The following is a 12,149-nucleotide window of genomic DNA, read 5'->3' on the forward strand; positions in this document are numbered from 1 at the left end:
TCAGCTTCATATATGTAATTAGTGCTGTATCATATGTACTCATTGCATATGAATAACTAATTGGAGCAGTGCTAAACCAGATCTCATTAATGAGCACAACGAAGTTTAAGGGCTGTACAAACTGTAAATAAATTGATTCGAAACAGATCCATGGGATAACATAACTTTGTGTCCCAAATATTATGACAGTTCAGATATTCTGTTATGGAATTTACACAGAGATTATAATCTTCTAAAGTATTTATATCTAAGACTGTCTTTTTCAATGATTGCTTGAATCTCTTTAAAATGCACACCAGGAAGCAGCTGGCAAAAGCTGGGACTTGCTTTGATTTTTAATGGTTTCTAAGGCATTTATTCTTGGTTATGTCTTCCACATTTCTTTACATCCAGTTGACTCTCTCTCTTCCTCTCACTAAAATTATGAAATGTCGTGCTGTCATGTGGTGATATAACTACAGAAATGCTAATGCCAATGGTAAAACATTAATATTTTGAAGAGGCATAAAATGTGCATTGCCCTTGTAAATAATGGGACATTTAGGCTGCAAGTTTCTAACTTTTTTTTTTTTTTTTTTTTTTTTCCCCTTGTATCAGTTGCAAAAAAAATTTAAATAAAGTGATCAATTATCAATATGTGTGTTGAATGTGACTCATTTAGTGTTACAGTACAAAGTTGCATTTCTTCAAATCTGTTAGTTCTAACCATTATGCTTTCAGCTTTCTATGAATACTTTGATATGAGCCAACACCAAGAAAACAGGAAATGGGCTTTCCTGTCCTGGCTCTTCAAACCAGTACTAAGGAAGGAAATGATCAGGAAATTCCTTTGAGGGAGGAAAGTGTGGTTTGTTTTGTATGCAAATATTCGCTAGCAGAAGTAGGATGAGAAAAGAAAAGAGGCCGTCCATTTTATGGTTAGCTTGAAATCTTTGACAAGCAACTTATAAGCTGAGCGGAATACAGGCAATCATCCACATTTTACTTGTTTTCTTTGAAAGGTAAGACTTGAATTGCCTTTTACTATGCTACTGACATTACAAGGAATTAAGTGGATTATGGTGAATTTCTTTTTTGACATGTTTGATGCTTGCTGTTTTACACATGCAAACTACCAAATTAGTAGTGTACTTATTGTCTTATAATTCCTGGTCACTCCAGGGTTGTCAAATTTTAAGAGGGGCAATATCATACAGAATTTTTGCTCAGATATGTCTGTTTACAAATCAAAGCCATGAAAAGACGCTCTTAAAAAATAAAATTGGGAGTTTTAAAAAAAGAAAACATTAACACTGGAAAATAGACAGTGCGCTTTAAGAGCTGGTGGGTTTTAATCCTTTATCAGTGCTCCTTGTTGTAGCATATAGATATAGAATTATGATTATTTTTGATTATGTGGTATGCAGGTAGGAAGAATGTCTCTATCTGGTAGGACAGATGTTTGTGAATAATACAGTGAGCAGCAGTCCAAGATGACATCTCTTGTATCAAAGAGACTTAAACAGATGGTGTCCTTGACTCCTACAGGAATAAGAGGCTAGACTTAGCATTTCTTTCAGTTCATACTGGTGTGTACTGGTTTTGCACCAACATAATCGCTAATATATGTCTTACGTCTTGTTTTCCAACAATGTATGCATTTAATGTATGAACCTGGGACGCTTAGGGCTCTTTAGGGGCAGAGGGGACACATGTATAGCATATCATGTAATAGAAATGACGTGCACATTACAGACATAAAAAAAATGCTGATATGATCTTTCTATATCTTTGAAATGATGTTTTACAAATAAAATATATAACATATAAAATGATGCATCTTACCTCAAAAATGAACATGGTTTTCTCTCTATGCTGTTATATTTAATATTGTAAATCTTTGACAAATCTTCACTCTCAATGTGTAGTTATGTATACACTAAGCAGTTTACACTGATAAATGAAGGCTTATTTGAATACTGATAGTTAAAAAAAACATTCAAGCCTGTGATTTGTCTAATCTGTCAAGATGATATTTATCTTGGATTAATCTTGCTAAAATCTAAAAACTGATTTCTATTTATCTGCTGTAGTTGCATGTTCACATTAAGGTAGAGATACCCTTTTATGTACAGTAATTAACATAAAAAATATTTATGATATTTTACTTGTACATTTTCAAAAACACTCCAAATGGCTTTAGAAGGATATCATGGAATAATTATATAGGTTAACATTATTCACCCAGACTGCCTTTCATTACAACATAGCTTCAAATGAGATTAGCTTGTGCATCCAAAGGAAATTCATCCATCCTACATGTCCTCCACCCCATGCTGTTCATTGTTTACATAATGCATCAGGGTATAGAAATTTATGAAATGTGCAGGTAATTAAACAATCTCACACAAATGGGGTGAGAGAACAGCTGGATGACAGACATCTCACCATTTTTTTTTTTTTTAGATTCACAGCAATTATGACTTGATTTGATGAATTTGTTGTAGTATTTTGTGCATTACAGATTCAGAACTTTTAGTGTAAATTCAGTACCATTCAGAAGTCGCGTTAACCAAAAACTGACCGTCACTGACAGAATTTTTTATAGCAGTGACGGAAATATCTGATTGGCCGGTGTTATGCCAAATTCTGACCCCCGCCAGATTACTACCCCCCTAGTATTGGTAGGTTTAGTTAGGTGTGGGGGAGGGGGTAATAATTTGGCAGGGGTCGAAAATGGGCACAACACCGTCCGTCATTTTGACAGATTACACTGAGGGTGATCTATTGTACAATTTTAGCTGTAATTCTCACCTCTGTCCAGCAGCAGAGCGCTGGAACCAGAACAAAAACGAAACTGTCACGAATGTTTTCCTATGCGTTTGATTACGCACAGGCGAGTACACAGAAGCTGCAACGATCCATCTATCGTTCTATTGCTTAAAATTCCTAATGAAAAAGATGGAATTAGATATCTGAGACTTTGTTTCATATCAAAAGTAACACAAAGCTTAGCCTGTTGTACTGTACTGTACTGTTCATTCATCAATTGAAAACAGCATAGACCAAAAGATCGTTTGTGATTTAAGAATCGATATTGGTTCATTAAAATGAGAATCTATTAAAATCGAGAAATCGTTTTTTTTTGTTTACCCATCCCTAGTGTATTTTGTGGTTTTTAAACACTATGGTGTCGTCCTGTAGGTTCATAATTAAAAATGAAAATGTGAACAAAAATAAAAGCAATTAAATGTGTTGTTTTAATTACAATATGAAAATTAAAATGACGGGTAATAATAGATTATGACGGAATTTTTATGACCCTGTCAGTCAAAATGACGGACAATGTTAAAGTCTAGCGCAACCTCTGGTACCATTATACAAATAAATGCACATATATAATAACATACTACACATTTTTCAAGTCTCGTGCACAGGTGAACTCATCCTTATTAATAATTCCTCAATAAAAATACAGGATAGAGAATACAGGGTAGAAAATATTTCCCATTAGGTTAAAATATTCTCAGAACAAAGTTCTGAAACAATAAGCTTGTTTTGATTTGCAAATTTGTCAGCTCACTGCCCCTCCCCTACACTAAATAATAAAGCAGAGGGAACTCCTCACCATATAAAGGATGACGGTATCCATATTTTCAGCATAACAATAGAACAGCCAACTGAAGGCACTGCACATGAATAAATCATTATCAGTTTCGGCAGTATAAGACCAGCAAATCTTTCTATACAAACAGACAATGAGCAATACAACACATTGCAGCACCTCTAGATCTACCTTTTCTAACAGATAAACAAGATAAACCTCTCAGAGATTCAATAATATGTTCATTTTTTCAGTTTGCGTTCAAAAATAACAGTTGAAAATAGAAATCATCATTTGTTACGATCGACAAAGCAAAATAGCTTTAATTAAATTGAAATTGTAATACATCTTTGTTACATTTTGCGTAAGTCGATGTATTCAAAGATCAAAGAATGTTTGGAATATACCTCTGAAAGATGTATACAGGGTTCTTCATTCACAGCATTCTTGACATGATTATACAGCACAGTTCACATAGTCCTGAACATTTACTTGAGATGAAATACTAACTGGTGCCATGCCGACAAAGTCAAAACAGTGAAAGACTTTAGTGTTTATCTGTCACTACGGCTTGAGACAGACAGGGAGAGAATATTTTTTCTGCATGGTTTCCTTCGCTGTGAGGCTGAGACCGTCTCCCTCGGGATCCCATCAGATGGGGGGACTGAGCGAGAAGACATGTCTATGTGCACGCGTGAGCGAGAGAGAGCTAGAGCGAGGGAAAGAGCATGTGTGTGCACACAGAAAGGAAAGGGGCAGAGTGTGAGTGCGAGCACAGATGATGCTACTCGTGGAAGGAGATGCTGCTGGTTTTGGCTATCCTTCGTGTGCTACGAGATTTTCCCCACTAAGGTTTGACCTCTGCGTCCTGTCAGTTTGGCACCTTAGCTTCTTGGGTAAGAGCTGTTCGTTATTTGCTGCTGGAATCAGAGCAGGTTGCTGTAAGCGTTCCTAATTTTCTGTGTTGTGTGTGTGTGTCGTGTGTGCAGAGAGAACGACAAAGGGAAGGGAGGAGGGTGGTACAGGCAGAGGATATCATGTGTGTGCTATAACTAAGGACAAGGAGCGCACAGAGTTGGGAAATAAGACGCAAGGCAGAAGCTGCAGACGCCGTCCCTTTATTGGCCAGAACCGGCAACAAAGACAAAAGAGGTAAAGCCTCAGAAGCCAAGACTCAGGCGTTCTGCCTCGTTATTCCTCAGATTCCATGTGCCACTGGCATCGCGTCGAGGGCAAATAGGATGTCCGTGTCTGGAAAAAAGGAGTTTGACGTGAAGCAGATCCTCAGGCTCCGCTGGCGCTGGTTCAGCCACAGCACTCAGACCTCAGCTGGGAATGGGGGCTACATCCAGCAGGAAGGTTTCGACCACCGGGGAACACCGGTCCGGCTGAAGAGTCACTCCCGGGACAGAGGAGGACTCCGCAAGAGCAACAGCCCGGCGCACAGCATTCTGGCACCGAACCCTGGACCCACGCCTGTTTATGTCAGGCCGGGCGATCAATCATGGCACCAGCAAAACATCATCCAGCACCTCCAGGCTAGCGAGGAGCTTCCCAAGAGCAACTCACCTTGCAGTGCCAGGAAAGAGGAGGCGAAGAGCAGCCATGAGGACATGAAGAGCAATCCGGAGGATCCCTGTGAGGAGGAAGCCACAGACAGGTAAAAAAAGAGAAAAGCTCTGTGCAGAAATAGAACTGTGTAACCAGACGTGTGAAGAGGTGCCTGCTGCTGTCAGCTAACACATGCAGGGTGGGAGCGACTAAGTTTTGCCTGTAGGCATAAAAGACTTGCAGTTTTTAGATAAAAATCCTATTTTTGCCCTTCGTGCGGTAATGAAAACAGACAGTACTGTGCCGAGCGATGAGCGAGGTGTTATTTTGGCACAGAGTGGATTTACGTTAAGCCCCAGGGAGCGTCAAGATTGAGTACAAGTACAGTATTTAACTGTCACTTTATTCAGGCTCATTACGCCAGCGAAATTTGCTCAGAAATGACAGTTTGTTTTATTTTCATTCACCGTGTTGCCAGTGCTCAGGGCCGCCGCTCACACGTTGGTTCGGTCTTCGGAGAATATCATTTTTCAATCAACTCCACCGATGCAGCTGCCACCGCTGCTCACCTGGGAATAGTTCATTCACATGGCATGCGGGTTGTAGAAGCACAGCTCTGAAATACCCACAGATAAATTATTCATCAAGCAGACATCTCACAAAACACAGAGGAAAACATAGAGGCGTCTGGATATAGCCGGCAGTATAACACATTCCGTAAGCCGTGAGCTGCTTCGCAGCCTGCATTTTCATAACCTGAAGCAGGAATATTTCACGCTGTGTTAACGCATGCATCCCTTGACTTATAAACGCTACAGAGAGGATACCATTACATTAGACAGCACTGGCGCAAGGGCTATAAATTTGGGAAGGGCAACAGGATGAATTATCTTTAGTGGGGATGATATTTACACATCAGTGCAGTTCGAGAGAAAGAGAACATTTAATTTGCTTGCTTCGATCGATCGGAATTTATGAGATTATAAAGCCCTACTTCCACAGATGCTTTCAATTCACATCTTAAGTACTGGATGGTTAGGAGAGAAAGATCTTGTTTTTTTTCACTAAGCGGCTCTGTAATGCAGGAAGTAAACATCTTCTCTGATAAGGAAGTGGCTAACAGATGATGTCATGAGGGAGAAAAACAAAACCACACTTTACTAAAAAAAAATATGCCCATACAAATAGTCCATTACGTTCTACACCTGATGAATGTTTATAGTCTTTAATACATAGATGTGAGCCTGGGTGATGAAACCAGTCTTTAGTAGCACAGGTATATTTGTAGCAATAGCCAACAATACATTGTATGGGTCAAAATGATCGATTTTTCTTTTATTCAAAAATCATTAGGATATTAAGTAAAGATCATGTTCCATGCATATGTTTTGCAAATTTCCTGCTGTAAATATGTCAAAACTTCATTTTTGATTAGTAATATGCATTGCTAAGAACTTCATTTGGACAAGCTTAAAGGCAATTTTCTCAATATTTAAATTGTTTGCACCCTTAGATTCCAGATATTTAAGTAGTTGTATCTCAGCCAAACAAACCATACATCAGTGGAAACCTTATTTATTCAGCTTTCAGATGACATATAAATCTCATTTTCAAAAATGTGACCCTTATGACTGGTTTTGTGGTCCAGGGTCACATATATTTGCATTTCAGTTTCTATTTTCAGTGTTCCAAGAAATTAAAGTATATAATTACATGCTATGCTGATAATAATATTATATCTGAGAAATGCACCTTATGATTATTTAAATGCATTACATTATTGTTTGTAGCTTTCTGCATTACAATATCTTTTAATATCTTATTGCATTGCATTTTCAATATTTTTAGTTAGCTATTTATGCATACATAGACTAACACTGATATGTCCAATTTTTTTCCCACTTTATTTGAAGTATAGGGATTTTTTTTACCATGTAAACATATCCTGCGTGAATGGCTCTTTATTTATTCAGTCTTGCTTGTTCTGGCGAGGAGCATTGCCTGTAGTCGCAACTCGAACTGGACTGGCCGCAGACTCGGGAATATGTGCTATGCACGGGTCAGAGGGCATTAAAACATTACATTGTGCTATATTAACATAGATAGGCATGGGTTTGTGGCACTCATTGAACCTCTGCTATAGGCACATCTCCCAAGGATATTTATGAGTCTATTAAAATTTTAGAGCATGTGTGGTGTTGCTTTTTTTGCCTTTTATCTTTTCACTTTAATATGATCAAAGACAATAAAATAAGGTAAACCTGGCAACAGCATTCCTTATTGAGCCATCTTCATGTCAGTCTTGTCTGCGTTGGTTATATACGCAAGACATGAACTCTTAAACATCAAGTTTTGACCCTTTAAAAGCTTATGTTAATTGCTTTGCTGGTCTGAAAGCTTTCTTAGTGTTTAATAGCCTTGTCCACTGATTGATATGGTTTTGTGAACTTAAGTACCATGACTTCATTTTTCATCTAGCATGGAAAAGCGCTATTTTCAGACTAAAATGACATTAGCTGCAACATTAAAACAAACTGCAAATTTAATCTCATAGACTAGAAAACCATTCTTAACCCCTGAATGAATTGCAGTCTTCATGAGTACCACAGTGAGGCTATCATACGTCGTGTTATGAATATTTAATCAGAGAATTAGATAGAAACAAAAGAGATTTGATCTCTAAAGACTCTCCCATCATGTGCTTTAAATTATCATACCTCAGAGCCCCTAGGTATACAATGATACATCTGCTGTAACGTTTGTTTGTTATTCTGTGTTTTTCTTCCCCGTCCTTTTATCACTTTTCATTTAGAATGCGTAAATAAAGCATAAATTTCCCTTACAGGCACAATGTAATGGAAATGAGGCCTTTAATGCGCCTCTAGACTAGGGATTTTGTTGTGCATCTCTGTGTGCGAGTTAATGGTGAGATCAGACCAAGTTTCTCAATGCGCATTTTTACCCAAAGGGCATAAAATAACTATTCATTGGTGATGCATTTTAATGCCCTGTATGACATTCATCAGTGAAGGACAGCTACCTGAAGAGGAGGTGGTAATGCATTAGAGTGCAATTATTAAGCAGAAAAACAGAATATGTGTATAAAATGAGCTGGATATCAATATTATGGGCTTATGGGTTGTTTTGAAAATGCAGAATCAGAATGCTTGTCCGACTTCACTTATCCATCTATCAACACAATCATTTAAACACAAAAATGTCCCATATCGTTATCATAGCGGCCTGCGTCATTTGCCGATGCCATTTCCCCGTCTCCGGCACTGCTAATAAAAATGATGAAGATACTAAGAAAGACTCTGTATTGACATGCAATGTCTCAAAACACAATGCACAATTATGTTAACTTTTAGATTTATTCAAATAAAACACATTAGTAGGAAAATTGCCAAACATGTCAGGTTTAATAGTGTATGCTATATAATGCATAAGCTATATTCATCTGATATAGTACTCACAGTTTTCATTACCAGTGAAACGTCAAACCGGTGGAACGTCAAAATCTTGTGAGGCAGCCAAGGCAGTAATGAATAAAATATTTTAGGGAAGAAATTAATCTTGATTCAGCCTGGAAGCTGTACCACTATGGGAATTGATGAAAACTGCTGAATACTATGTTTAGAATGTTTCTGTCGATCTTCTGTAATATCGAGGCTGCAGACCTGCTCATCATAAATAATTCAAAGAAATTGATGAAATATCCATCTTTTTTAGGGTTCGTTTTCAAACAGAAATTGAGATGAAGAGGCATATAATATATGCTGAAATTACAGAGGTCATGGTGATTTTGTAAGGATGAACTGAAGCAGTAAGATCATGTTGGTGGACGGCATGCTGATATCCCAAGCAGAAATTAGTTAAATAATCTAAAGCTAACCTGTAGAATCGCTATTAAACTAGGCCTATTCACTACAACAGACACTCACACTTTGAGTAAATTCATCTTTCTGTGAAACACCTGTTTCTGATCTTTTTCAAAAGACCGAGCAGACAGAGAAATGTTTGGTGTCCTACATATCCCTGCGGGCGTAAAGGGCTTAGGGCCATGTTTGTGATCTGTGTTACCATTACTTCAACTAGTCTGACAAGCTGACAGCATGTTGGTTGCAAAGGGTCATGGGGTGTTCAGCTACAACTACAACACTATACATGCAAATTAAAGTTCATATTAACCATTTCACTGAAATATCAAAGTCAGCATATCATGATTGGTTATTGCTACAATGATAAAATAACAGCAATAAAATTAGAATAATTTTTAGGTATTTTTTAAAACTGTACTATGACTATTCACTAAAGTTTTCAATGCATTGTCTTGAATGTGCTGTAATTATTTCATGAAATCTGGTGAAAGGTTGAGAGAGTTCAAAAGGAGTATCACCTAAGCTCACTGTAATTACTCACTAGAACTAATTTCGCAGAAGGATTTTTGAAAATCCTTTGCAGTTTCCATAGCTGTACACAGAGAAGCCAAAGACGACTATACAAACGGATATGTATGTCATGCATAAATATTGGAAGTATTGTGTGTTTTAGATGATAAGATATATTTAAATGCATTTAGATTAAGTATTTTATAGTCCTTAATCATTTGTTAATCTGTCAAACAGTGCATACATTTGTATAGAGGTCCTTCATATAAATAATCACATGCAGTTCTGTATTTAGCTGGTTTGCATACCATTTTAAGCTCTTATAAGAAAAATACATTCTGAAAAATATATTCAGTGCATTGCTGAACAGTCCTTGTGAAAAAAGACCATCCCTTTCTTTTGATGAAACGTCGTCTATAAGAGGAATTTTGGCCCTGACCCTTTAATAAGGAAACAGCAGAGACTTGAGTCAGCAGCCGTTACGTTGAATGATATCTCAATTTCCTCTCAATTGCCTTGGAAAATAATGACACCATCTTGTCCTAAGATGAGTAGAGCTTCATTTCAGCTAGAGATTTATAGTATCTTCATACAGCATTGACAGGTCAAGAGACATTGTCCAGGTAGAGAAATGGAAATGTAGGAAAAAATACACAAGCGGCGTGTTCAATGTTGAAAGGGTCGTGCATGATATGATTGCACAGCAATGCTAGTCGTTTTAAAGTATTAAAATCACTGATGTTTAAAGAGCTACTGAACACCATTTCTAACGAACACTGTATTAAATGTGGCCTTTCAAAAGATTGCTTTATAGTCTTTAGAAATCAAGATTTTGGCTAAAGCTTGTGGCTTATTGATTAATCAGGGAATTAAATTTTTATGTGTTCAAAAGAAAGCATCGCACAAAAGCCTTGGAAATATCTAAACTTCACAAGGGCTTTTATAAAAACTTAAATAAAGGGCAGCATTAGAACATTTCCTCTTTTCAAAGGGTGCCAGCATGTTAACACAGCTAATGCATTAATCTGTGTATAGTTTGAGACGGCAGCAGATTGTTATTCCAACTGGCTGGAAAGCTCAATAGCCTTTATAATTAGTTTCATATCACATTTACATGAATATCTAAACAAAACACTGTTCATCTACAGTGTTCGTCTGCGCCACTATAATGCATATGTGTAAATATGTACTGTATGTATTTAAAAACACTCACATCATTATTTTCGCAGTAGAATTTAGTTTGCCTTTCCAAATGCAGCTATTACCATAATTATTGATAATTCTGGATTTGTTGTCATTTGAGATCAATACATTAAAGCTAGGCAATAAATTATCCTAACACTGCTGAGTGTTCCACATTCAATCAAATTATAATTCCGCTTTTCAACATGTCTATTTGCCTCAGCGTAATTGGTAGATGTTCATAATTTGCATCTGCTGAGAATAGGATATTAGAAAAAAAATGCACACTTAGCAAACATCTGGCTTCATTTTTCTTTCTGAGTATGATGGGGAGAAACAGATTCATTTTACAACATAACAGATTCACGCATAGTGTGTATTTTAACAACCCTATTTAAATTTATTTCCTTAAAAAATGTACAGAGCCCCTTTGTCAAATCACTCTTAATGGCATGTGACTTTCCCGGGTGCTGAGCCACAGCTTTTTCTTTGAGCGCTGGTGTAGCACACTGGATTTTCTGCAAAGTTTTTAAAACCCTCGAGGTAAGCACTATTTACCTTGCAGATGGTTAGCAATTGTGATGAGACTCTGCCCACTGAAGGGCAATATAGTCTGAAGATAAAGAAAAAAGCGCAATACTTATGATAATAAGAAGAGGTCTGACCTGGAGGTTCTACAGCACTTTGAAAAAATACGCTTTCATCTTTGCACCTGTTCGGCTTCTGAAGGGCTGTGCGTGGTTACGTTTACAAATATCCTTCGTAAGTTTATCTTTGTCCTGAAGTGTCGCTAAAATGGTCTTGCATGAAAGAGAAAAGAGAAAAAACCCTGAAAGCAATAAATTACAAACATGCATCGTGTTTTGTGAATAGGACCAGTTCTCTGCAAAGGAAAATAAATAAAACTATGATAAAAGTGAAATATCTTTAATGCACTTCACCATGTTTTAACTACCACATGGAGAGGGTAATAACACTGAATATTAAGACATACTGATACACTAGGTAACTGTGCTTCCACCGTTTCCGCAAGAGGTATGTTTATATTCAATACAATCTAATTAAAGGCTTTGAAGATCTGCGACCTGTATTGCTGCTCATAATGTTTTTGTTGTTGTCTCATTAATAATGCATTCACAGACGTTGTATTGCAGAATGTGGATTATTAAAAGCCAATTTCAGGCAATTAACCTTTATCTTAAAATGCAATGCATCATCGGTTGACACTGTTTTGACACCGAATGGGTGCGGGAATATTAATGACCTTTAAAGCTTAGTCTAAGAATCAACATGTTAAAAAACACCTTCTTTATCATTTTACACTTATTTAAATGTATAAAGCTATAGTCGAATGAAAATCCCAGTCAGTAAATCTATTGATACATCCATTCTCACTTCAGGCATTAACTTTGGGGAAGGAACCAGCCACACCTTTGATCTAT

The 12,149-nt window shown here is 37.1% G+C and overlaps 1 protein-coding gene across 3 annotated transcripts in view; it reads left to right on the top strand.

Moving 5' to 3' along the window:
- The first annotated feature begins 684 nt into the window (after positions 1-684).
- klhl4 (kelch-like family member 4) overlaps positions 685-12,149 on the top strand; it is a 45,013-nt gene continuing 33,548 nt past the window's right edge. Inside the window, exons 1-2 of one of the 3 annotated variants that reach the window (XM_051127801.1) lie at positions 685-1,001; positions 4,573-5,243. In XM_051127801.1, the coding sequence (XP_050983758.1) occupies positions 4,825-5,243 (419 nt within the window). In that variant the 5' untranslated portion in view covers positions 685-1,001; positions 4,573-4,824. Of the gene's footprint in view, positions 1,002-4,217; positions 4,480-4,572; positions 5,244-12,149 lie in introns of those variants that run through there. The other 2 variants (XM_051127802.1, XM_051127804.1) reach the window with 2 other exon arrangements.

The sequence above is a fragment of the Labeo rohita genome, chromosome 14, assembly GCF_022985175.1.
Source record: "Labeo rohita strain BAU-BD-2019 chromosome 14, IGBB_LRoh.1.0, whole genome shotgun sequence".
Taxonomy (NCBI): Eukaryota; Metazoa; Chordata; class Actinopteri; order Cypriniformes; family Cyprinidae; genus Labeo; species Labeo rohita.